At 37.5% G+C, this 24744-nt stretch overlaps 1 protein-coding gene across 3 annotated transcripts in view; it reads right to left on the reverse strand.

Moving 5' to 3' along the window:
• Positions 1 to 24744, reverse strand: part of anapc1 (anaphase promoting complex subunit 1) — an 80572-nt gene that overhangs the window by 20765 nt on the left and 35063 nt on the right. For all 3 annotated transcript variants that reach the window (XM_039672296.2, XM_089116761.1, XM_039672295.2), the window contains exons 22-33: positions 20843 to 20921; positions 19323 to 19359; positions 19144 to 19217; positions 18452 to 18630; positions 17489 to 17715; positions 16169 to 16287; positions 14003 to 14274; positions 11156 to 11390; positions 10642 to 10733; positions 6144 to 6278; positions 2956 to 3038; positions 2021 to 2099 (exon numbers count right to left, since the gene is read on the reverse strand). In XM_039672296.2, the coding sequence (XP_039528230.2) occupies positions 2021 to 2099; positions 2956 to 3038; positions 6144 to 6278; positions 10642 to 10733; positions 11156 to 11390; positions 14003 to 14274; positions 16169 to 16287; positions 17489 to 17715; positions 18452 to 18630; positions 19144 to 19217; positions 19323 to 19359; positions 20843 to 20921 (1611 nt within the window). The remainder of the gene's footprint in view (positions 1 to 2020; positions 2100 to 2955; positions 3039 to 6143; positions 6279 to 10641; positions 10734 to 11155; positions 11391 to 14002; positions 14275 to 16168; positions 16288 to 17488; positions 17716 to 18451; positions 18631 to 19143; positions 19218 to 19322; positions 19360 to 20842; positions 20922 to 24744) is intronic.

Consider the following 24744-nt stretch of genomic DNA (forward strand, 5'->3'; position numbering starts at 1 on the left):
CAATTCTTCATGCCTTAATATAGCTTGAACGTAACTCTACACCCTTAGCTTCATTTAGCATACGAGGAACCATGAATATGCAAATTAGCCCTGCCTCCACTAATGCCAGTTCAGAGATCCACTCGGTCAATTTTACTGTAACGCTGAACGATGGCAAGTGGAAACACTGGTTTAATTCAGCCATATATGTTTAAACCAGGAACCGATTCAGAAGAAGTGGAAGAGCGAATTATACAGGCTCGTATATAGTAATGCGTTTTATAGATCGCTCTCTACAACGTCAGATTCATAACGGTTATTAATATGATTAGCCTTTGACTTGACTATGTTATCAAACAGCTAATAAAGTTTTGCTAATGTTACACAAACTATGTTCCTGTTCACCATCTCAGTCTGCCTTCTAAAATTCAGAAATGCTTTGAACAGCTTAGAACGCCAGTGGACAAAGGCATATAGCTCACAACATCGTACCGATAATATACATATATAAAATTCGCCCGATATATTGCTAAAATGTACCCAATTTTTCATATCAACAGAAAAATATACTGGGATAACCTGGCTTCTCTTGAGACTCCCCTGCTTCGCAGCAGCTAACGATATGCTAAACCCACTCCCTCATGACGGGATTGGTTATAATATTATTTTGAACGATTTCAAAACGTGTTTTTGACACAGTCGTTGGTTCGCTGCAGTTGTAAGGAGAAAATACTCAGCAATAAATGTTGACTGAAGAATTTGCACATGGACATAAAACCACATTAAAAGGTTAGTTCACCCAAAAATGAAAATTAAGTCATTAATTACTCACCCCCATGCTGTTCCAACCCCGTAAGACCTTCGTTCATCTTCGGAACATAAAAAAAGATATTTTTGATTGAATCTGAGAGCTAGATCAGTCCTAGATAGACTTCCTAAGGGACTGGCTCTTGACGGCCCATAAAGTCATTAAAGAAAAGGTTTAAATATTCCATGTGCCTACAGCGGCTCAATTATAAGTTTATCAAGCGACGAGACTACTTTTTTTGCGAAAAAAACATAAATAACGACTTAATTCGACTATTCCATTACTTCCTTATGGGCGCATGCGCGAGAACTGAGACGAGGACGTTCTCATTCGTCTACTTCTTGTTACCGGCTGCTCACCGCTTAGGAGTTTTACCGCCACCTACCGTATAAGATGATGATCCATATATAAGGCGCTCCGGATTATAAGGAACACTGTCGTTTTTTGAGAAGATTAAAGGCTTTTAAGTGCACCTTATAGTGCGGAAAATACGCTAATTGAAAAGCGTATATACAGCACGCATCTTCCTCTGCTTGTAAACAGAAAGTTTCGCGCTTCCAGCTATATCAGCACATCATCTTATACGGTAGGGGGCGGTAAAACTCCTAAGTGGTGAGCAGCCGGTAACAAGAAGTAGACGAATGAGAACGTCCTCGTCTCAGTTCTCGCGCATGCGCCCATAAGGAAGTAATGGAATAGTGGAATAAAGTCGTTATTTATGTTTTTTTCGCACAAAAAGTAGTCTCGTCGCTTGATAAACGTATAATTGAGCCGCTGTAGGCACATGGAATATTTAAAGCTTTTCTTTAATGACTTTATGGGCCGTCAAGAGCCAGTCCCTTAGGCAGTCTATGGAGGACTGATCCAGCTCTCAGATTCAATCATAAATATCTTTATTTGTGTTCCGAAAATGAACGAAGGTCTTACGGGGTTGGTACAGCATGGGGGTGAGTAATTAATGACTTAATTTTCATTTTTGGGTGAACTAACCCTTTAAGAATTTGATTTTCACCACATGGGGTCTTTAAGGTTTTGGAACAGTGCCAGACAGGAAGTGACCTTCCTGTTGGTTAACAAGCACAGCAGGCTAAAATGACCCCATATGTGTCCTAAAACACCATCATAAAACATGAGAATCCTAAAAGTGGAAAAAAAGGTCAAAAGTGTGATTGGTGTTAATGTGCAAGTCCCTGTGAGCCCGGAGGCTGTCGGCCCTGTAATGCTCTCTCTCACCCTCAGCAGCAAAAACTCAGGCTTGATGAAGTCCAGCAGGAACATGGTGTCCGGGGCTTTCAGCCAATCAGCTATAGACCTGGAGGAGTCCAGAGAGACAGGTGTAAAAGACGAGCTGAAAGAAGACAGCTTCAATCTTCCACTGCTCTCGAGAACTGAGGAAGATGTCTGCATTTTTTACACAGAGACAAAGCATTACATTTTATACTTAATTAAAGGTAAAGTGTGTGATTTGGGGGATTTTAAAATCCTCTTTTTTATCCTGGTTTATTGCACAGTGAGAACTATAGTTTGTAAGTTGACTCTGAAGAGTGTAAACTATGACTCTTGCTCTATTTGTTTGAGAGGCCCAACAACTTCTAGATCAACCAATGCTGCGGGAATATCTGTTTGCTCAACAATGGAAGACAAAAGAGGGCAGAAGGAGCTTTAAATCGTAATATATTTGAATAATATGTTTGCTGCTGCTTATGCTTATGCTTATGTTTTAGCTGGTGTGATGTTATTGTTAACTAAAACTATTAAAATGATGTGATTTTGGTCATTGAAATAAAGAAGAAATAAAGTAAAGTATTTAAATATAGGATGAAAAACTTGAATCTTTAAAATGAGAAATGTCACCAACTAACTGAAATAAAATAAGTTTAAGTTATGAAATAAAAGACAAAAACCAAAACTGAAGAAGCTGTGCAGATATATTTAAAAGTAAATATGACATTAAAAAAAATATTATGATATAAAATACATAATAACATTTAAATGAAAATATACAAATAAAAGCCCATTCAAAATGTTAATAAATACTGTAATAGTATATAAATAATACTAAAATAAGACTGCTTGTGGCACAAAAATGACATCTTAATGTTAGGATGTGGTTCTTTAGTCATATAGAAATGGAATAAAAGTAAGTGAATAAAAAAAATAAAACTCACCTATTATTTGTTTTCAGGTAAATCATGGCTAGAGCAAGTGTCGCACCAGGACAGGTCACGTCCACATTGATAGTGTCACCCTCCTAATAAAAAGAGTTGCATTTAATCCGTGTTGTCTTTTGAATATTATTATCTAATGCATTCTACAACACAATTCATTTACAAGTATTAATTAAATATAATGAAACATGCGAGATATAAATAAATACAAATAGATGGCATTTCAAATTTTCTGGAAATAGCCCATAATTTGTGAGCATGAAAACATACTAATGGGTCATTCACACCAATGATATGAAGTCAATTTCAAATACTATGCTTTGATAATTTATATACATTTCATTTGAATCTAATTCTACTTTCCTTTCTTGTTAACTCAACTCAAATTAAATGTCATGCATAAATATATATATATATAGATGATGCATGAATATAAAGTGTTGTTCATACATATTGTTCACTTTGAGGTCACCAGATAAATAGTAAGACAGCACGTTAGCGCTGCTGAACATACCCTCACTTTCCCATACAATAATATAAACTGTCAAGCATGCCCGCATGAGAGGTGTGGCATCATTCTCAGCACACAGAAAGCTCCAGGTGAATATACACTCACCTAAAGGATTATTAGGAACACCATCCTAATACTGTGTTTGACCCCCTTTCGCCTTCAGAACTGCCTTAATTCTACGTGGCATTGATTCAACAAGGTGCTGAAAGCGTTCTTTAGAAATGTCGGCCCATATTGATAGGATCGCATCTTGTGGGATGCACATCCAGGGCACGAAGCTCCCGATCCACCACATCCCAAAGATGCTCTATTGGGTTGAGATCTGGTGACTGTGGCGGCCATTTTAGTACAGTGAACTCATTGTCATGTTCAAGAAACCAATTTGAAATGATTGGAGCTTTGTGACATGGTGCATTATCCTGCTGGACGTAGCCATCAGAGGATGGGGACATGGTGGCCATAAAGGGATGGACTTGATCAGAAACAATGCTTGTGGCATTTAAACGATGCACGATTTGGCACTGAGGGCCCTAAAGTGTGCCAAGAAAACATCCCCATTCAAAGTTGCTCTTCTATCAGCTTGAATCAGTCGGCCCATTCTCCTCTGACCTCTAGCACCAACAAGGCATTTTCGTCCACAGGACTGCCACATACTGGATGTTTTTCCCTTTTCACACCATTCTTTGTAAACCCTAGAAATGGTTGTGTGTGAAAATCCCAGTAACTGAGCAGATTGTGAAATACTCATCGACACCACCAACCATGCCACGCTCAAAATTGCTTAATTCACCTTTCTTTCCCATTCTGACATTCAGATTGGAGTTCAGGGTCGGGTCGCACCAGCCGTTCGTAAGTTCTTTCTTAAATTGTAACGTAAAGGCCACACTAGAGCCTTAGTAACTACTAGCTAGTTTGTAACTAACTCTTTACTTTATTCCGTTGCACCATTTGTTCGTAAGGTAGAACGTAGCTAGTAAGTCGCGAACTCTCCGTAAAGTAGGGCTGGGGTAAACGATTATTAACTAAACGATTAGTTGGGCGATTATTTTATCGATTAGTCGACTAATCTAATGACTAATTGGACGACTAATATAAAGAATATTTTTTCTGCTGCTCAATTAATAAAAAAACAATATCTCAAATAAATACTGGCATACTGAATCAAGATACTATAAGCTGGCTAACGTTAGTCTAATGTTATGTATTTGAACACCATCATTATAACTCTACAACCGCCAAAACCGTGTTATTAAAATATTTTTTACAAACATTTTTTATCATAGAGAATGTTTAAATATTAATATCAGCTGAGGAGGGAAACGGAGGCGGAGTTAGTGGTGCGATCGGAGGCGGCTACTGATGGAGATGAATCGGGAGAGGTTTGTGCACCTACTGATCAGAGCGCGTGCTGACACGGAGTAAAGCCTTGTTTGTACTCGACACGTCCGCACGAGCGCGAATGTGCGCACGGCAAAAATGACGCGTTGGGTGCGCAAGACCAGGAAGACTCAAGACTGTGGCTGGCTGTGTGTACGCCTTTTTTTGTAACAGCGCGCCCGGCGCCGCATCCGGAAGCGACATCAAGCCGAATCTGCCCAAGCTTGTACGTCTCACCACACCGGCACCCAGTTTGCGCATCTAAATTGCAATTTTCTTTTCTTAAGGGTTTGTTTACTGTGATTCATTCAATGGATAGCACATTCACTTCAAGTTGTCTTTGTCCTCTATTCTGAAATGTTTCGGTCTCCCACGTGAGTGTGGCAAGCTGTACCGCCGGGAACATGCAAAAAATAAATAAATAAAGAAGCGTCGACGCAAAAATATGACGTCGACGCAATTTTGACGTCGAATAATCGACGCGCCGCTACAGCACTACCGTAAAGTAATGCGTGGTCGCATAATATGACGTTTAGCCCCGATGAACCAATAGCAGCCTTCAAATGCGTGAGCAGAAGTTGTGTGGAAATGCCGTGAACGCCTCACGTTACTAACGGTAAAAATAAGTTGCCATTCAATACGATACTTGATCATGAATAACATAAGTGTTTTTATATATGAATAACATTCAGAAACTGTATTTGAAATGAAATTAATAAGCATCAATGAACAAATATTGGTACAAAAAAACAAGAAATTATGTTTATTGATTATGACGGATATTTGACATGCACAACATGTACCGATGCACACAGTGGGGCTGTTTAGGAAGGCTTTGTGCTTTTTACATAATGTCCTCTCTCTTAAAATGTAAGCGAGTTGTCATATATGTGTAAAGAAATGAAGTCGGTCAGGTAAAAGAAGAGCTTATTGATGCAGCTCATCGATCTGATATTTTATTCCGACCGTTACTCCTGATCGGAGGCTGCCGTAAATATTTAGTTGGAACGTAGAGTTACGTTTAAACTAAGTTTAATGGTGCAACGGAAAAATATTTAGTAGTGCGTAAGTTGTAACTTAGTGCCCATTTACGTCAAAACTAGGCTAAGTTGTAACTTACGCACAGTTGGTGCAACCGGCCCCAGGAGATTGTCTTGACCAGGACCACACCCCTAAATGCATTGAAGCAACTGCAATGTGATTGGTTGATTAGATAATTGCATTCATGAGAAATTGAACAGGTGTTCCTAATAATCCTTTAGGTGAGTGTGTGCTCTTAGATGGTAATGTCAAACTCCACCTTGATCTGATAGCTGGGAGACTTGTGTTTCTCTCTGTTGATGCCAGCATGAGTGCGCCGATGACCTCCTACCATATACTGATAGAGCTGCTCGGGCACGTTCAGGTCGGTCATCCCGATCAGGTTACTGCCGTGCTGCAGAGAAGTAGAGAGCAAACAGCTGGGTAAGCGTGGGAATAACTGGGAATAACGCTTCCCATCTCTCATAAATACACACATGAATGAGCTAGCATGTTTTTTTTTTATAAATACTAACTCCTAATAGTGCACTACCACACCAAGGACAGTAACTATAACCAGATATTAGGCATACACAGCCAATAATCTGTATCGCCTCAAAAAAAGCAATTATTTTTTGCTTTTGTTTAAAAACAGCCGAAGATCAGGGCCGATTATATCATGACAATCAATAGGGGGCGGTAAAATGTGTCAGACTGAAACTCTGTGTATTACTCTGAAATACTGTGTGTGAAGAAAATCTCTTGTTGAAATTCAGGGTGTCAAAGTTAACATGACAATAACACATCAACAGTCAGGGACATAAAAGCAGGTTTTGTTGGACCGTATGAAGCGCCCGTAGTTCAAGCCAGAGCCGTGGATTTTCCCTTTTGTCCATTTTATTACGAAAGTCAAACAATAAATGGTGTTTTGATGCACTTAAATATCAGATATTACAGATCGCTGTAGTGCCCCAGTCAGTTTAAGTCTTTTCTTCCACTTTAACACAAGTTTTAGCATGAAAAAACATGCATCAATATTAAAAAGTATGTTGAAAGATACAGTGTACAACTTACCAAAATTAATCATGACTCATGTAATCACTCAATCTGTGTTTCAACCGCGGAGAGACGTCAAAACATTGCATTGCATATTACAACAGCTATATGTAACATTGCATTGCATATTGCAACAGCTATATGTAACATTGCATTTACCTTAGGAAAGTTATTCAACGTTCACAGTTCATTAGTTAGCAATTAAAAAAAAAACACTAGAGTGGAGATTATTTACTGTTAGTGTATGTTTAAAAACATTTGTCATGAAAACGAGTGTTTATGAAATTATGTGCAACTGAGTTGTATACAAATATTTCAGTTTTTATTATATCCGAAAATAAATAGCATCTGAATATAATAGTTTGGGCTCTGTTGTTAATTTTAACCTTTAAAATTAAAGTATTGTACAAAATTTGATTTCTTAAGAGAAAAATCAAACTATCGGTATCGGCGGAGAAATTTAGTATCGTGCATCTCCCAGATATAGTTCTAAAAATAAAAGAATAGCAAAGTATACGACACAACTATAATGATAACGGCACAGAGAAAATATATCATTGGAATCACTTTCAGAATTTTTTTTTTCAGCTGATTAATGATAAAAAAATTACAGCCAATCAGAATCTATCCTGCTTAAAGTGGAAACAAACGCATCAATAACATCACTCTAACATAACATCTTTTCTATTACATAAGCAGGGCTCAACATAAGCAATGGCCCGATGGCCCGGGGCCAGTAAAAGAGTATGTCGGGCTAGTTGATTGGCCTGTCACTTGCCCGCGCGGGCCAGTAACTGGCGATCAGCAAAACAAACAGCAAACGTCATACACAGTGTGGCGCGAAGAGTGTCAATGTTAAAATGCCAAAGAGCTACGAGGCTGGACATTCCTAGAGTCATGGAAAACACAGTACACCTGCTAGGGATGGATGGGTACTCGGTATTAAACGGGACTGAATTTTGAAAGACCGCTGTATCGATAAGCTCGGACGTTATTGTTATTGCTGTCGCTGGAGAAATAGCCTACATGTAGGCTATCATTTATTATTGCTATAAAAAAAATTAACCATCTCGCTGAGTCGCCAGCCATGTCTAGGCCTATATATAATAAAATTAAACCATTTGTCTGTGATGCATTTTGCTATTCGCGCAGTCCAGAAGAGGGGGAGAGAGAGAGAGAGAGAGAGAGAGAGAGAGAGAGAGAGAGATCTCACGCGGTGCCACAGCGCGCACAACACCTGACGGAGGACAGAACTAAACATTCAAGTTATACACTTTAGATCTGTGATATAATAATATGATTTTATTTTAGATTTCAGCTTCCAAAGATTATAGAATATATTTGAGGTAAAACCATTAAAACCTGCATTCTGTCTAGCGCAATGTCCTTACCATCACAGCAGTACAGTAGCACGCTGTCATTTCTCCTTAACTCAAACTTTAATACAGAATCAGCACGATCGATGATTGTTGTAAAATGCAGTCACTTCTGTTGCTAAATTGCGGGGCGCGTTTAATAATAAAAAGAGCTATTAAAAACACAAAAAGCGCAAGAGATGCTGTTCCCGATGTGGTGCACGCTGCGAAACTGACCGCAACGAGATAAGTATATACTTTGGGCTTCATGTGCGCGTCTAAACGATCAAATGTACACAAAAATGTGTCAAAATGACTGGCTTGGAGATTCACTTAAACAGTTTATGTCTAAAATGGGCGCAGTTGTGGAAATAGTTGGGAGAAAATATGGTGCATCAGTAGTAGACTTACATCTGCACTCGTTCTTAAAGGGGAAGCAGTCTAATATGCGGACGATTGCGACATTACTGCGAATCAAACAACTAAAGGCAAAAAGAAAATCACTCACTGCTCTTGAATGAATACTTTAGCTTTAATAAGTAAGATGAGGAGACTGAGGGAAAAAGAGAGAGAGTGATCGAGATGAGGAGAGAGCAGGTATTGACAAATAATCTACTGGACGCTAAAATTAGGTTATTTTTTGTATGTGTCCCGGGTCTCTCTCTTAATTCCTGAACTTCCTTCACTGTTTTGATTAATCTTAATGTATACAATAAATACAGTTTAATGTAAAAGTGATTTTCCTTGTATTTCTTTCTGGGCCAGTCAAAATATAGAAGGGGCCAGCAAAACTCTGATCTACTGGCCCCGGGGGCCAGTGGGGATTTTTTTTTATGTTGAGCCCTGACATAATTTCTGTGCAATACTGTACAGTATACGTTATATTTACTTAATAACAGTAATAACTTCATATATATATATACAAATTATTTACTTAGTTCTTACAAGTCAAACATATCCCACCGCTGCAACTCTGTATGTATTCATTACCTACATGTTTAACTGTCAATTCTGTTTTTACTCTTTGTACTATTGTCTATATTTATTGTCAATATTCACTGTTGACCTTTTTTAGTCCTCATGACTAGTTGCGTCCCAAATGACGCACTCTACACTATGTACTCAATACAAATCTGTTTAGTGTATGAACTTCATAAGGTTGTTTTTTCATTCAACTCCTCCCCCTCCGTTACGTAATTAAAGATGCAATGGTTGAGTGAAAGAAGTGTCCAACATTCCACACTTACAGTATATATATTTTTTGGTTAATTAAGTGCATCACAGAATTATGCACAAGTACATGAATTGGGACGCACCAACTGTCTACTACATGCGTCACTGTTGTTTCCTGAAGTTTCGTTTTTATCCACTGCAATGCGCTTAAAATTCCAACAAATTTGACATTGACTTTTTAGAAACACACATTGGTATGTACACACTAGGGTTGGGCCGATGGACGATATCATGGCTGACAGACATCTGTTTTTCATGGTGACGCGTATGCTTGGAATGTGATTCACCACCGCCAAAATAGCGCTCTATTGCACATTTAGCGCTTTTATTTCGAAATATTTGCTTAACTTGTGACTTGCTTAACATTTCATGATGAACTATCTTATATTCCGATTCTCAAATGTGCAAGTGAGTCTGTTTTGTCGTTTAAAAAAAAAAAGAAAAAAAATCTTGATCTGTAACGTGAGATGGGCACCGTGTTTGGGCCGCAGATCAGACATTTCTGTCTGTTGAATGTATTACAGTGCGGGAATTCATCAGTTTCTCCCGAAATACATGAAAGTAAGTGGCCCAGAAAAATAGAGTTGACTTTCTAATCATTTAAACTGTGTCTCTCTGATATGAATAAAAACCGTCGTCAAATATTTGAATGGGTTGTTATTTCTGCTTCCATAGACACCATTGTGTATTTTACAAACTTGCTATTATATATTATATATATATACTGGTTTTTAAATGTCTGTAACCTAAAATAAATATTATGTGGTTATCACTGTACATTCGCTCCATAGACTCGCTCTGTGCTCAGCTGCTGCAGAGCGTGCCGAATTCGAAATTGCTGATAAGATATAGAGGAAAATATGTTGTGAAAATTATGAGAAAGTTACGAAAATACCCCCTCCCCCGACTCCCTCCCGATATCATCGTCCATCGCGATGTTTCACTATAGACATCGTCTGATGTCAAATTGATAGACATCGCCCAATCCAAGTACACACTGCACATAATCGAAGACAATAATGATACTTTGCGTTCATTTTATTTGGTGCAAATGGATCATTTAGGGATTTATCGTTTCTGTTGTTGCTGAGCATTCAAGATAACGTTCAGTAAATGCTTAGGAAACACACTCACCCCGAGGCAGACCATACCAAGCGCCAGTCCGGCTGCTAAAGAGTACGACTCCCTATCCGTACAGTACTCCATCTCAGGACCCGGTGGACGTCCTTGGGAAGGACACACAGCTGTTACAGTCTCAGATATAAAACTATTATCTTAAAGGGATACTCCACTTTTTTTTGGAAATAGGCTCATTTTACAACTTGAGTTTTACCGTTTTCGAATCAATTCAGCCGATTTTTGGATATTTAGAAAAATATCAGTAACTAGACAGTTTCTGGTCTCATTGACTTCCATAGTAGGAAAAAAATACACTATGGAAGTCAATGAGACCAGAAACTGTCTGGTTACTGATATTCTTCTAAATATCAAAAAATCAGCTGAATGGATTCGGAAACGGTAAAACCCAACTGTTTAACTCTGGGGGAGTGGTAAAATGAGCCTATTTCCAAAAAAGTGGAATATCCCTTTAATACTCGTTCTCATTTGTGCCCATTCAAGATTATCAGCTCTGAACACGCATACTAACCGATCTCTGCCAGCAACACTTCTGCATTGTGCCGGTGACCGGTGCCCTGATAAACCAGACCGATGCCGACCACAGCGGCCACTTGCACACTGTGAGGCACGTCGAGCTCGGTGGAGGTGGGCGGCAGCAGTGCCGGGATGTGGATGCTTAGCAGACGAGTGATGGACATGTCCATGGTGCCCAGTTTAGCAGCAGAAACACCCAGCAACAGCCCGATACTTGTCATTTCGTGACCCTGAGTCAGAGGAGACAAGATGTCATCATAACATGTTCATTTGTTGCAACATAGCCCACATTATAATAATCCTATATAGTGTTGGGCGATATGCTCCATTTTCATATCGTCCTATCGTCAGCCTGTGAGATCGGCGATACACGATATTATCGTGAGGGGGCGGGGCTAACTTATTTGATTATTAACTTGATTATTCAGCCTACTCATTAATTTGCTTGTTTTATTAGCCTACTTCGTTTTATATACGAGAATCTTTTTTCTATTTTGCTAGCAAAGGTGGAGTGTTTATTAATAGGATCAGGTTATTTCCTGGTATAGTGAAGTAAAAAAAAGAGATCCTAATCCTTTTGTTTGTCAACGGGAAATTTACGGACACATTAGCCTATTCTCATGCCATTACATGCAGGATTTTGGTCTATTTCTGCACGAGATGAAAACACGTTTTAATAATTTCTTGGGTCAGAAAGAGTCGGAGTTTGCGATATGTGCCCCCCTACCAGTGCGCTCTCTGCGCACTTCAGTAAGCACGAAGTACGCGGGTTAATGTGTTTTAAATGCCGATAGAAACAAGAGCAAGGGCCAAACGTCTAGCTGAGTCGATCGGTTTATACTTATACTTATGACTTGACTCTGATAAAGGAAACGTTAATGACCACATGCATTGTCAAGTTTATTCAACATAATCAGGTTAAGAACGTCGTCGCATGTAAACGCGCTCAATCTCTGAAAGTGAAAGTAAAAACGGACTGCTTTCGGCATCTGCATTAACGCCGCGTTCCCTCAGAGACGACGATGATAACGGTAATAATACTATTTTAGTGATATTATTATTAATACTATTTAGTAATTGTATTGTTTTTAGTGTTAGTGTCATTAAACGTTTTGTTAATGTGTTACAGAAACAAATACTGACGAACAACGATGCCGTTTTCATCTTGGATCTGTAGGAAATTGAATTTTGCGTCTGTTAAAACGAGCACACTTGATAATTTGTGAATGGATCACCTTGCGATTGAATTTTGATGTGGGATGTTTTTTAGTCTGTTTTAAAAACATTCTCTTAGAGGAGTCCTCATTAGTGCGTGTGTTGTTGCAATTGTTATGAGGTGATGTCGTTGTAAATTTAGGCAAGGCAAATTAATTGTAGTTCCAAATATTCATTTAATAACAATACTAGATTTATAATAATAATAATAGGCCTAATAATAATAATTTAATAAATTATGGTAAAACGAGCCAATTATCGTATTGATATCGTCAAAGGCATCTGCCATCGGCGATATGTCAGACTATCGTCGATACACGATACTATCGTCTATCGGCACAACCCTAATCCTATATTTCATTAATTAGTAATATAAATATAATACGCTCCCAAAACCGAATGAGCACCATTTTAGGCCACTCTCTCCAATCAAGCAAAGAATGAACTTGCAGTGAGCTATGCGACCTCGGGACTGACATTAGCACTTTATTCATTCATTAAAACCGCTCTCATTCATTCATTTTTGCATGTGCATGAAGTAAAACAGGATGTTTTTCTGGCAGATTCTTGTAAAAAGGCAGGAGTACTATCAGAGTCTAGAAAGCCTGGCCGCAGATCTCAGTGTGAGCGGGCAGTGTAAACACCAAACTAGCTAAAGGCTTGATATAGCTTATAGATTACAGATATGCTCGGCGACCACAGAAAGTATCAACAAAGCCTGGCCTGACTGGAAATGAGAGAGCAGCACACGTTACTGCCCTGTGAACTGTCAGAATGAAACTCAGCTCTACGTTTGACTTTCATGTGAGAAAAACAACAGGATGAGAGCAAAAACCCCAGAAAACATGCAAACCTGACAGCTCCAATGCTAAGAATGGCGAGATAAGAGAATTAGGGGAGGAGGAGGAAGAGGAAGATGAGATCTTCGGTTTTCAGGAAGAGCCTCGACGATCTCTAGGTTCATTAGCACGAGAGATTGTCCTTTAAAAAGGAGTTCAATTAAGTCCAGCCCACTTCGAGACTACTTCATCACAGAGTGTCCAATTCTCATTAAGCGAAAGGCAACTTTTCTAATAACTTCTTCAATTCAATTGAAGGCCATTACGCTAAATTGGTCTTGTTTTGTTCTTCTGAATAACCACTAGAGTTAGCATCGCCTGCAACTCCTGATTCCCACATAGATCTCCATTATAGATAAGGGCAGGTGACTCATGTAATCTAAGGTGAATCATACTGTTAGCTACACATGAATGTTTGGTTTCGTCACATGCTGTACGGGATACGTTATCTGGGTTATCTATTGGGAACATCTGTGGATGTCTTATATTTTGGTGTTATTTTTGCAGTTGTTTATTACAAAAAAAAGTGAAATGTGTGGGTGGACAATATGCAAATTATTACTTATTATTATTATTATTAAGTTTACATGGAAGCCTTTTGTTTCAATAGGAATTAAATCATTCCGATTGATGAACATTCACATTTATATATACATGGGCAACAAGGCCGATGTTACTCTCTAGGGTCCAGTATTGTTTTTATAAATAATATTAGTCCCGATGCCCATTCGCCGAGTCAGAACTTCATTCACAATATAATCATCCTCCCATCTGAGGCTGTAACTGACCTTGGTGAGGTAGTCATGGATGTTAAGTGTTGCTAGTTTGGTGAGGTGGCCGTTGAGGCCCAGGGCCATGAGGAAGCCAGCGTACTCGTTAGCCAGGTCAGCACTTTTGGGTTTGTTGTAGGCAATCCATGCAGACTCCACCTGGGAAGCAGGAGCGATCTTAAGACCAGCCGCCACTCCATTATGAAAGCTGGGCCAGCTGGTCATGTTGGGCGGCACATCGATGTTACCGCTGTTCAGGTCCACCATGGTGTTCCTGGGAGGAGCACGGCCTGGTTGAAAAGATAAAACGAGACGGGAGTTTGGTTACTACGATACTGCATGGCTTCCTGGGTTTAACAAAGATAGCACATCAAAAAACGGTGCATTTTACAGGGGGAAGTGAGTAGCAAGTAGCTAGTAAACTGCAGAGGAAGAGGTTTCTTATAAAATGACACCCTAAAGCATTAACTAAAATTTCACAGTTTTCTGTGCAAAACTCAACATCACAATGCAAGAGTGTTTCCATTCATTTGTTTTACATAGATTTAACATAAAGTAATAATCTTAAATGTGATGCATGTGTCAGTCACACATAAATGAAACGGGTAAGATTTCTGTTATAGTACTAATAATCTAACTGTGTTTTAAATACACAACCAGGTTTATCAGTCCCTCCAGAAAAACGCGATTATGCGATCGCTGAATTCAATGCAAAATCAGCCAAAGTCCGCATATTTATGCGGGGGCCGCATTTTTTCAAATACGCCTCACTTTCGCCGCATAAATTGCCGATTTCCGTGCAAAATATATGGGTAATTGCATAATTTCATAATCCTCGCATTTTCGTTGCAAAAAAAAGTCACATGTATCTTAGCAGAAAGTTGAAAAATGTTGCGTTTGCTTCACATAAGAGCAGCCATTTCCCCGTTTCCATGGGAACGTTATGAAGTGACGCAATTACGCGACGCCAGACAGACTCACGGAGGCGATTGACGTCTCACAAATCGAACTCGTATAACTGTCTGTCGAACGTTCTACTGTCACATCGTTACTTAATAAACAACATAAGATAAAAGTAGTAGCATCAAACAGAAATTACCCGCACACATGGGGTGTTCGACAGTTCAACAGGGAGCGCGCAGCTCTTAAAGGGGCCACACCTTATTTACACTCTTACAGTCTGAAATAAAACAAGATGAGAAATTAAATATTCCCAGCACTTTCTATGATGTAGTATGCTTGTTTATCAAAGGAAGTAATAAGAAATGACTCTTATATTAACAGGATGTTGGGGGAATCACTTTTTTTCTCTTTTTCATCAAACCGCAATTTTTGCAAGTTCCCTCAATTTTTGTAAATTCCAGCAATTTCATCGCGTAAAATTGCATAAATATCCCACATATTCCATCGCATTTTTAAAGAAAACTGGCCGCATAATCAATCAATTTTTGCCCGCAACAATCACAAAAAAAAACTCAGTGTTTTTCTGGAAGGACTGAATACTATTATGGTAAATGTTAAATATAAATCGCTAATTTTTTCACACATTTTTGGAAATTACCACCACAAAATCAGTCATTTTGATCGCAAAAATCACACAAAAAAATCGTGAAATCCTGGAGGGACTGGTTTATCATCAATACATTAACTTTGTTTAAATCTCATATATTTTGACTAAATTAATAGGCCTATTGCTTGCTCCACAACTGAATAAATGCATTTTGAAAATATGATTATACACTACAACAACAACAACAAAAAAATCGAATGCATGCAAATAGTTAAAAAATAAACCATGCAGTTTTTTTCAAAACATCTTACCCGTTTGATTTGACCAATATGCATTTCAAGTTTTACATCCAAAATGGATGAAAATTGTATATGCAATTCAAATATATGTCTTAAATTAGGCCTAAATGTATTTTTGAGAGTGGTTAACAGAGCATTGGAGGTCTGGGTATACATATGAAGAATACCACTAAGGGTCCTGGGAAAACGTTTTCTCTTTAACTGACATGAAATCGTTGAAGATAGAGTGAAAGATATAACGCTGTGGTGGGAAGGGTTGGAAATTTGCATCTTCTGGGCACAGATACTGGCAATGAAATTCAACAGGGTCTTGGTAGCGCTGTAAAAGTATTCATTAGAAAACTTCAAAGCATGGGTGGTGGTTTATGAGAGTACCAGTCAGGTTGAGTTTGGGCACAGGGAGTGGTTCGGTTGGCACAGGGTGGTATGAGAAGAGTGTGAAGAGTCCTCGGCCCACCGGTAGAGACATGGTGCGCTGGCACAACTGTAGCAGTCTGCAACAAAAATAAGAGCAATGTTAATTTTTTTTTTTTAAAGATTTCCATAACGTCACTGTTGGGCAGAAACCTATCCTACCCTCTCTCTATATATGTTGTCCTTTTTCTTTAATGCATTAATTGGTCACCCTTGATGCCTGTATGTGGGTTTTGCAAACATTTAACCAATGAAAATTATTAAAAAAGCTTGTTAGTATACATCGTAACTTCATTGAATAATCAAAAAATGTCTGTACAACCTCATAAACCCTGCCTGTTTGTAATCCAAGGGTAAATAAAGAACTACTTCTTTGAATAAGTACAGCGTTTTCTTTAGTCAATAAACACTGTATATTGCTTATATAAAGGCTAAAGGGTTATGTATTTGAAGAGTGAAGAAGTGCGCATGAAGTCATAGCCAGATAACTAGATAACTACCGAGATCCTTCCATCACACTCTTGGTAGAAGACTCAGATATATTGTCCCTTTTATCTCTTTTTTGTCACCCTCTCATGTTTCAAGTTTTAATCTACAAATGCTGTGGAAAACAACTCGTGAATAATGCTTCTTTCTGTAGTCAAGGTCGGTAAGCCTGGGAAGAGTCTAGGGAGTCAAATAAAATGTTTCGAGTTGAAAAAATGAATGTCTGATTTTGTAGCGCTCATCAAAATGAATGAATCTTTTTTCGAGTCATTACGTTCATTTCGTTCATTGAATGAACCAGATGACTCTAAAAAAGATTTGTTAATTTTGATGAACGAGTTCGAACAGTAGAGTCACGAACGCTAATCACAGAACAGAGCAAGGCGAGCATTTGTGCTTATAAAACCTAAAGTTTTTTTTTTTTTTTTTTAAATGAGCGATCGTTTCGCTTGATAAGACCCTTATTCATCGTCTGGTGTCGTTTAAAGCCCTTTGAAGCGGCACTGAAACTCTCATTTGGACCTTGCACCGTTTGGACCCCATTGAAGTCCATTATATGGAGAAAAATCCTGGAATGTTTTCATCAAAAACCTTAATTTCTTTTCGACTGAAGAAAGAAAGACGTGGACAACTTGGATGACATGGGGGTGAGTAAATTATCCGCAAAAGTTTTTTTTAAAGTGAACTACTCCTTTAATATCGGTTATCGGTATCGGGCACAAATTTCCCCATCAGTGCATCACTATAACCTGTACAGGACTTTATTTTTAAGAGTGTCAGACTGAGCTTGCTCACTTGTTCTCTTTCTCCTCAATGTACTCATGGTCACTGACTTCAGGCAGGTGGGGCACATTGACCCGGACGGGTCTGGAGCTCTGGAGCAGACGCCGGACCTCCTGCACCCTGAGATCCTGACTCCAGATCAGCCCCGTCACCTCCGGGCGCAGGTCTGTCATACCGTCCTCCTCCTCGTCGGCATCACTGGTCACTGGCGGCTCGAGCATTATGTTCAGACCGACAGTCTAGGGCAAACACAAACACTCTGAATATACAATGAAAGTGCCTTGTTCAATTCATTCATTTCACATGAGAATAACTGTAATTACACATTTTAAAATTACAAAATACGAGTCTTAAATACCATATTCAAGTCTTCAGCCCAATTCACACAGCATTTGTTTTAACTGGGACAGGAATTACTGTCAGCACTGGCATTACCCAGAAGACAACATTTCAAAATTGTTTGCGAAAAAGACAATAATAGTTTTAAAAATACCGTATGTTTTGACCCCTGTATAAAGTCCTAGGGTTTCTATTTGATGCTTTGCATGATAATGAATATGCAAGTATGAAAACAGGAATAATATAAGTCTACTTTTTTATTTTAAGCACAACCAATTGCTCATGACAACAGTTAAACATAGTTAGGCAGCTTTGTCTATTTTGTATATTAATACAAGATAGTTGACATTTTATCTAGAAATAAACAACGTTGTTACTGTTCACTAAAACAAAAACTAAAAAAATTCCAGTAAGTGAAATAAAGCTAAAATAAATTTTAATTTATATTTTAATAAAATAAAGACTAAAAATATATTTTTTAAAAATCTTATAATAGTATATAAAATAAAAGCATAAAATACAGGTCAACAGTTGAGTTCAGAATGAAATGTGTTGCAATACATGTACAGCTCTGACCAAACATGCCATTCAAAGTGCAAAGCAAGATTTTTTTTTACATTTGATTAACTTTCTTACAGATTTACGATTTGCCAGGGTGACTTTGTGAGCTTGCTTGGTCAGGTCCTGTCGTCCAATCAGAGCGCAGACCTCCTCAGACCAATCAGAGCAGGGGTGTTCTCTGCACTGGTAGATGGCGTCTCTGATTGGCAGAGCCACACCAAAAGGAACCGACTCCAGATCCTTCAATGTAAATCCTATGGTAAAAAAACAAGCATGTAAAATTGTGAATAGTCACATGCCCCTCGTGACAAGCTCGGTTTAAAGTTCAAATATAACTAAGCTAACATAAACTAAGTTAAACCAACAAATGCTGCAGAATCTGAGAAGGATGTTTTTAACACAATAGAAATGTAGGGGCTTTAGGAGAATAACGATACGTGAATGCAAATGCTAGATGACCAATTCCGATTTTACATGCGACTGCTTTCCGAAATGAGTCAGAATTAATTTTTCATTGTGCATTAAAACATTTACAGTCTGTTTTTTAAGGCTAAGCAAGTCAAAATTGAATCGTTAAGCTAGCATACCTTAATAACGCATCTGAATGAATGACCTTTGAAGGAAACTACTATCACCCCTTGCACGTTAAGTACTGGGACTAGATGTTTGCGATGTGTCAGCCAAATATATGCATTTGCAAGTGTGTACTTGTGTTGAGTATGTTTTTGGATCAACAGGTTGTACTGTGTTTCTGGAATCGCTCTGACCTGCAGAGGTCAACCACACCACCAGCTTCTCAGCCAGGCATCCAGATGACGGTGCGGGCTTCACGCTGCTCTGCCTGAGGAACACACCCGACAATCAAACACACTGGAGGAACTAAATCAGCTGACTAGAATTTATCTAGAAAAAACAAACATAAGGCACATGACTGAACCACGGGTACCTTCTCAGAAAAGGATCATTCATATTCTTCTTTTGACCTGTGAAAACATGAACCAACAAAACCTTTATAGTCATTTATTTACATAGTTAAACACACTTTTTATTCTTCTTTTCCCCGTCTTTTTTAATTATCAAATCTAATTGGATGTTTTTATCTACTGTATAATGTATATGATATAAATACCAGTGAATAAGCTGGAATATTCAGCTTTGATCACAGGAATAAGTTATATTTATACAAAAAATATTTATATTTTTATATAATATATATAATAATTTTTTAATGTCTTTTATATTTATGTTATATATAAATATTTTTTGTATAATATTTTTTTTTCTAAAATATACATGCACGTGTGTGTATTAATATATATATATATATATACAAAATAATTATACACAGTGCACCCACATATATTATGTGAACAAAATCTTTTATTTTGGATGCGATTAATTAATCGTTTGACAGCCCATATATATAATATATATTTTAATATAACTTATTCCTGTGATCAAAGCTGAATATTCCAGCTTATTCACTGGTATTTATATCATATACATTATACAGTAGATAAAAACATTATATATATAAATATTATATATATTATAATATACATAATATGTGCACAAAATACATGCATGTATATTTAAGAAAAAAATATTATTTATACAAAAAATATTTATATTTATATATAATATAAATTATAACTAAATCTATATACAGGAAAATATTTCTTAAATATATACAAGCATGTGTGTGTATTTATATATATAAAATAATTATAAACAGTGCACCCATATATATCGTGTAAACAACACAAACTTTTATTTTGGATGAGATTAATAGTGATTATTCGTTTGACAGCCCTAAAATATAAAATAAATAACACTATTTATTAGTGGAAAAATGCTAAATATGCCACAACAACTCCACTAATCATGAAACATTCAACTTCTGTAAATTGAAACATAAATTTAAACATAAATTGGCAGCATTTAATTTAAGAATTGATTTACACAAAATCTACCTTCATAGAAAGAACCCATTTCGTGGAATATTATTTCACTGTTCTAAAATAACATGAAAAATATAAATTTATTACAATGGATTTAGACAAAAAAAAAAAAAACATTAAAGCGACTGGTTCATTTTTAGTGAACAATTTGTAGGTGACAGTTTTGATGCGTCAAATTTATGGTATCAGTATTGGTCAAAACTTCTATATTTGAGCATCCAAACCTTGTTTGGCATTCTTCTGTCACAGGGTGACAATAGGATATAGAAATATAGTGGCTAGCACAGTTCATGTTTGTTGATTGGATTCCCTTTGACGCTCTATTAGCCTCTGGAGGTTGTTAGCATGGTCTTTCCTCTGTATAGATCAGCCCCCAATTCAGCATCCAAACCATGTGTGTAATATAATAAATAAATAAATAAAAGAATCCTCTTTTTCACTAGTGTACTTGCTTGATGGTAAAGACGCCCTCAACAGCCTCTAATCTCACACACGCAGAGCCCACCTGCTGACAGCCTGGAGAGGTACTTCAACATGTTTGTCGAGATGGCGTCCTCATCTCCAACCACATACAGGGCATAACTCTGAGAAACAGAGAGAGGAAGAGAGTGAGTATTAGCAGTGGGACAGCACTTGTGTGGTTTTGGTTTGCTACTGTCATGACAGTCACTCAGTCTGGTCATGTGAGGGGAGAATGAACATGTTTCATCATGAAGTAATGCAGGAGTGCAGCCATTAACCACACGCATGACAGGTCGCACGGACGGCGCTCAATTTCAAATCTATCAATTTCATTTCAAATGAGAATTAAAACTATTTAGAAATATTTTTAAACGACAAACTAATAAAAATTACAAAGACATATCGCTAAAATGCAATTGAGGAATTACGGTAAGCAGAAAGTATGTTTTGAAATCTGTTCCTGTGCTGTTATTGTTCACTTAAACTATTACAACAGATTTTTCGCGGATATAAAATAACATAATTACATGGAAAAACTTTAACTAAATGAACACTTTCAGCTAGTTGGCAAGAAAGGCAACATTTTAAAGAAGTGTACTAGGGTGATTACTGAAGTAAATTAAAAACTAGTATAGAGCCAGACGGATATATCGGCAGACCGATATTATCGGCCGATATTAGGCATTTTCCAAACTATCGATATCGGTAGTTATAATGGCCGATAAATGAATATTTCCAAAAATAAAATAAAAACGGACGAAACACGCTTGAACCATGTCATGAGTGTTGGAGTTGTATAGTTTGTCCACCAGAGGGCACTCTACACCGTTCCTGTTGGGAACACTCGTTGAGTTGGTCACCATACATACATTGCTTGAATAACAATTAAAAGAACATAAAAAGTTCTCTTAACTCAAATAAGCATGACAAAATTTGTGACGATCATGTCCAGTTTTGCTGCTGATAAATAAGCCGAGAGTAAAGCGGAATCAGCTAGTAATAGTTACGTTACCTTGTTAGTGTATTTGACTGACTGTCCTTTTAACTTTAGACAATGTGACTGAAGTATTTCTTTATGAGACGTATCATCTCTCCTTGGCCTGTTATATTGAAAACGTATATTTTACAATTTGCAGTATGACGTTATCCATCGATAAATTATGGCTCATCATAGACTAGCTAAGCTAAGCAAAGCTAGCTAATGCCACTATTATCAGTCTGTTGTGACAATAAAAGAAACAAGTGTCTTTATAAAATGTATTATCATATTATTTAAGTTAAAACTCATTAATAACTATAAATAACTAATGTTAGGGATATCTGTCAATGTTTTGTTGCGCATTTCTGAAAAAAAATAAAAAATATCGGCCGATATATCGGATTTTAAAACCTGGTATCGGCCTTCAAAATCCTTTATTGGTCGGGCTCTATTAAAAACTGAAATAAAAATAAATGAAGAAACTATCACAAATAAACAAAGACTAATAAAAATGACAAAACTAAATACAGGTGAGGATTTAAACAGCAAGACAGTTTGGATTTAGTCACAGCATCAGATGTTCAAAGTCTGTTTTTGATTTATAACTAAAAGGTACACAATGTAACTTTCGTCCCTCTAGCGGGTAAAAAAAATTAAACTTAAAATGTATTTTGAGGAAGAACATACCGGTAGTTAGGGCTGCACGATTATGACAAAAATCATAATTGTCGATCATTGCCTTGAAATTATAATTGCGATTATTAATTACGATTATCACATTTTACATTGAATGATGTTTCGAACAGCTTTATGCCATTGTTCGAGATGACTGCATGCAAATTGTTATATCTAAATAAAACGGCTGAAAAACTTTCAATGCTTTTCTATGGTTTAAAGTAACACCAAGTAACTTTTCCTCTTCGGTCGCCCTACTGGTTGGAAACGAAATTGTCCATTGCCGCTGTCGTAAATAATTTAGCCTACCGTCGCACGCACACTCACTGTTTATCCAGCACCGGCTTTAGAATGAACGACGTCCACAGACGAGGTAGAGTATGTTACAATATTTCATGAAAGGATGATGTATTGCGACATCAGAAATGAAGAAAAACGAAATAATGACTATTATAGTGCTTGATGTAAAGCAGTCGAATTTTGTAGTTCTTTTTGTGGTCGGGTTCCTACCCGAACCCCGAAGTTACATAGTGCCAGTAAAAGCGATACAGGCCCCGTCAGGCGACGGCAGAAGTGCCTTTCACCCTGTTACGACTTGATGAACCACTGATAAGATTTTGGAAACATTATTTTAAGTAAACAATGTTAGATAGTGTCGCTTTAACCCTTATGCTGCATTAGGGACATTTTTGGTCTTTTGCAGTTTAATTTCTTTGACCATTTTGGCTGTTTTAATGCAAATGGTATGAAATTTGGCAAAATTGTGACTTTTTGGATACATGTAAAAAATGTGATCCCATTTTGCAAAATATGTATAACACACACTGTGTAGATCAAATAGTAACACTCAGCACCATAAAGACCAAAAATGGCCCATTGAAACCCATTAAAACGTTGTTTAAATCTGAGGCTGTCAGTAATACATGAAACATAATTTTTGCACAAACATCCTTTCATTTTGAAGCAAAAGCATTATATTTGCATTATATAGTGTATTCCACCAGATGACGTCACTACATATTTATTCCCTATGGGTGGAAATGCACCTTATTTTAGGCAATAGGCAATGTTTAATAGGTGGCCATTTTTGGTCTCTAACGCGCTAAGTGGGATTTTTTGCAAAGTGGGACTGTGATAATCCAAATCTAAAGTTTTCTCTTTGCATTTAGTTTATTGAAAATAATTGAATTTTTGTGTTTTTTCCTCTTATACAAATCGATGGTTTCGCAAACAAAACTGGTAATTAAAGGGTTAAAATCCTGAAATTGAATACATTTTTGGTAGTTATGATGAGGACTGATGCTGGTTAAAAGATTTAACTTGGTAAAAGTGGAAAATAATAATAATATATAATATTTTAGGCAATGTTTAATATGTGGCCATTTTTGGTCCTTAATGCACTCAACGGTGTTTAAAATCTAATGCAGCACAAGGGTTAATGCTAATAGCTAAAATTAAAACAATGGGGAAAAAACCCTTAAGATAAGCTGTAAATAAAAAACACATTTTAAGCACACAGATTAATATAAGTGGACTTTTTGTAATTGTGCCTTTGAACTATTACATAATTGTGGCATCCATAATTGTAATTGCGATTACAAATTCGATTAATTGTGCCGCCCTACCGGTAGTTTTGATCGTGCTTCGGCTCTGCGTGAACAGATCTGATTAAGCATCTAAGGCAAACTAGATAGATCGCTTCATAAGAGTCGAACCAAGCTTGAATCTCCTCCTCAATGTCTAAAGGAGTATTTCTCCTGTTTAAACATGCAAACAGGTGAAAATCTTAAGTCTGATAGCTTAGAAAAGTAATAGCACCCCTCTCCTCAAAACCTGCACAACACGACTGCAGCTCCACGCATGAGCCATAGGAATGCTGATGCTTTCCTTAGCAATTACCACAAAATGCAATAGGGAGAAAGAAAAGGGGTTGGAAAAAGAGAGAGAGAGAGAGAGACATACGGTGGTAGTTTAAGTATAGAGGGATTAAATGGATGCTCTAATGTTCTGGACTGTAATCTAAGGGACGGGAACGGTGGGGTAAACACAGCCCATAATTGAGTAACGATTTGTCAGTACCTCAGTAGGGTTGTGCGTCACTTCACTTTGCCTGATGGAAGGAAGTACAAAACAAACACACACCATGGCACCCGTGACCCCTCGTATCGCCCTCTCGAGTGATTCAGCCCAACCACTTCCATGGACTAATTAAGGTGGGGCATCACTCCCGCTCGAAGGACATGGAGGACGCCCAGGGACGACACGCTGCTCGTAAAATGTCATTATGATTA

Source organism: Pimephales promelas, chromosome 11, assembly GCF_988280905.1.
Source record: "Pimephales promelas chromosome 11, fPimPro1.hap1.1, whole genome shotgun sequence".
Lineage (NCBI taxonomy): Eukaryota > Metazoa > Chordata > Actinopteri > Cypriniformes > Leuciscidae > Pimephales > Pimephales promelas.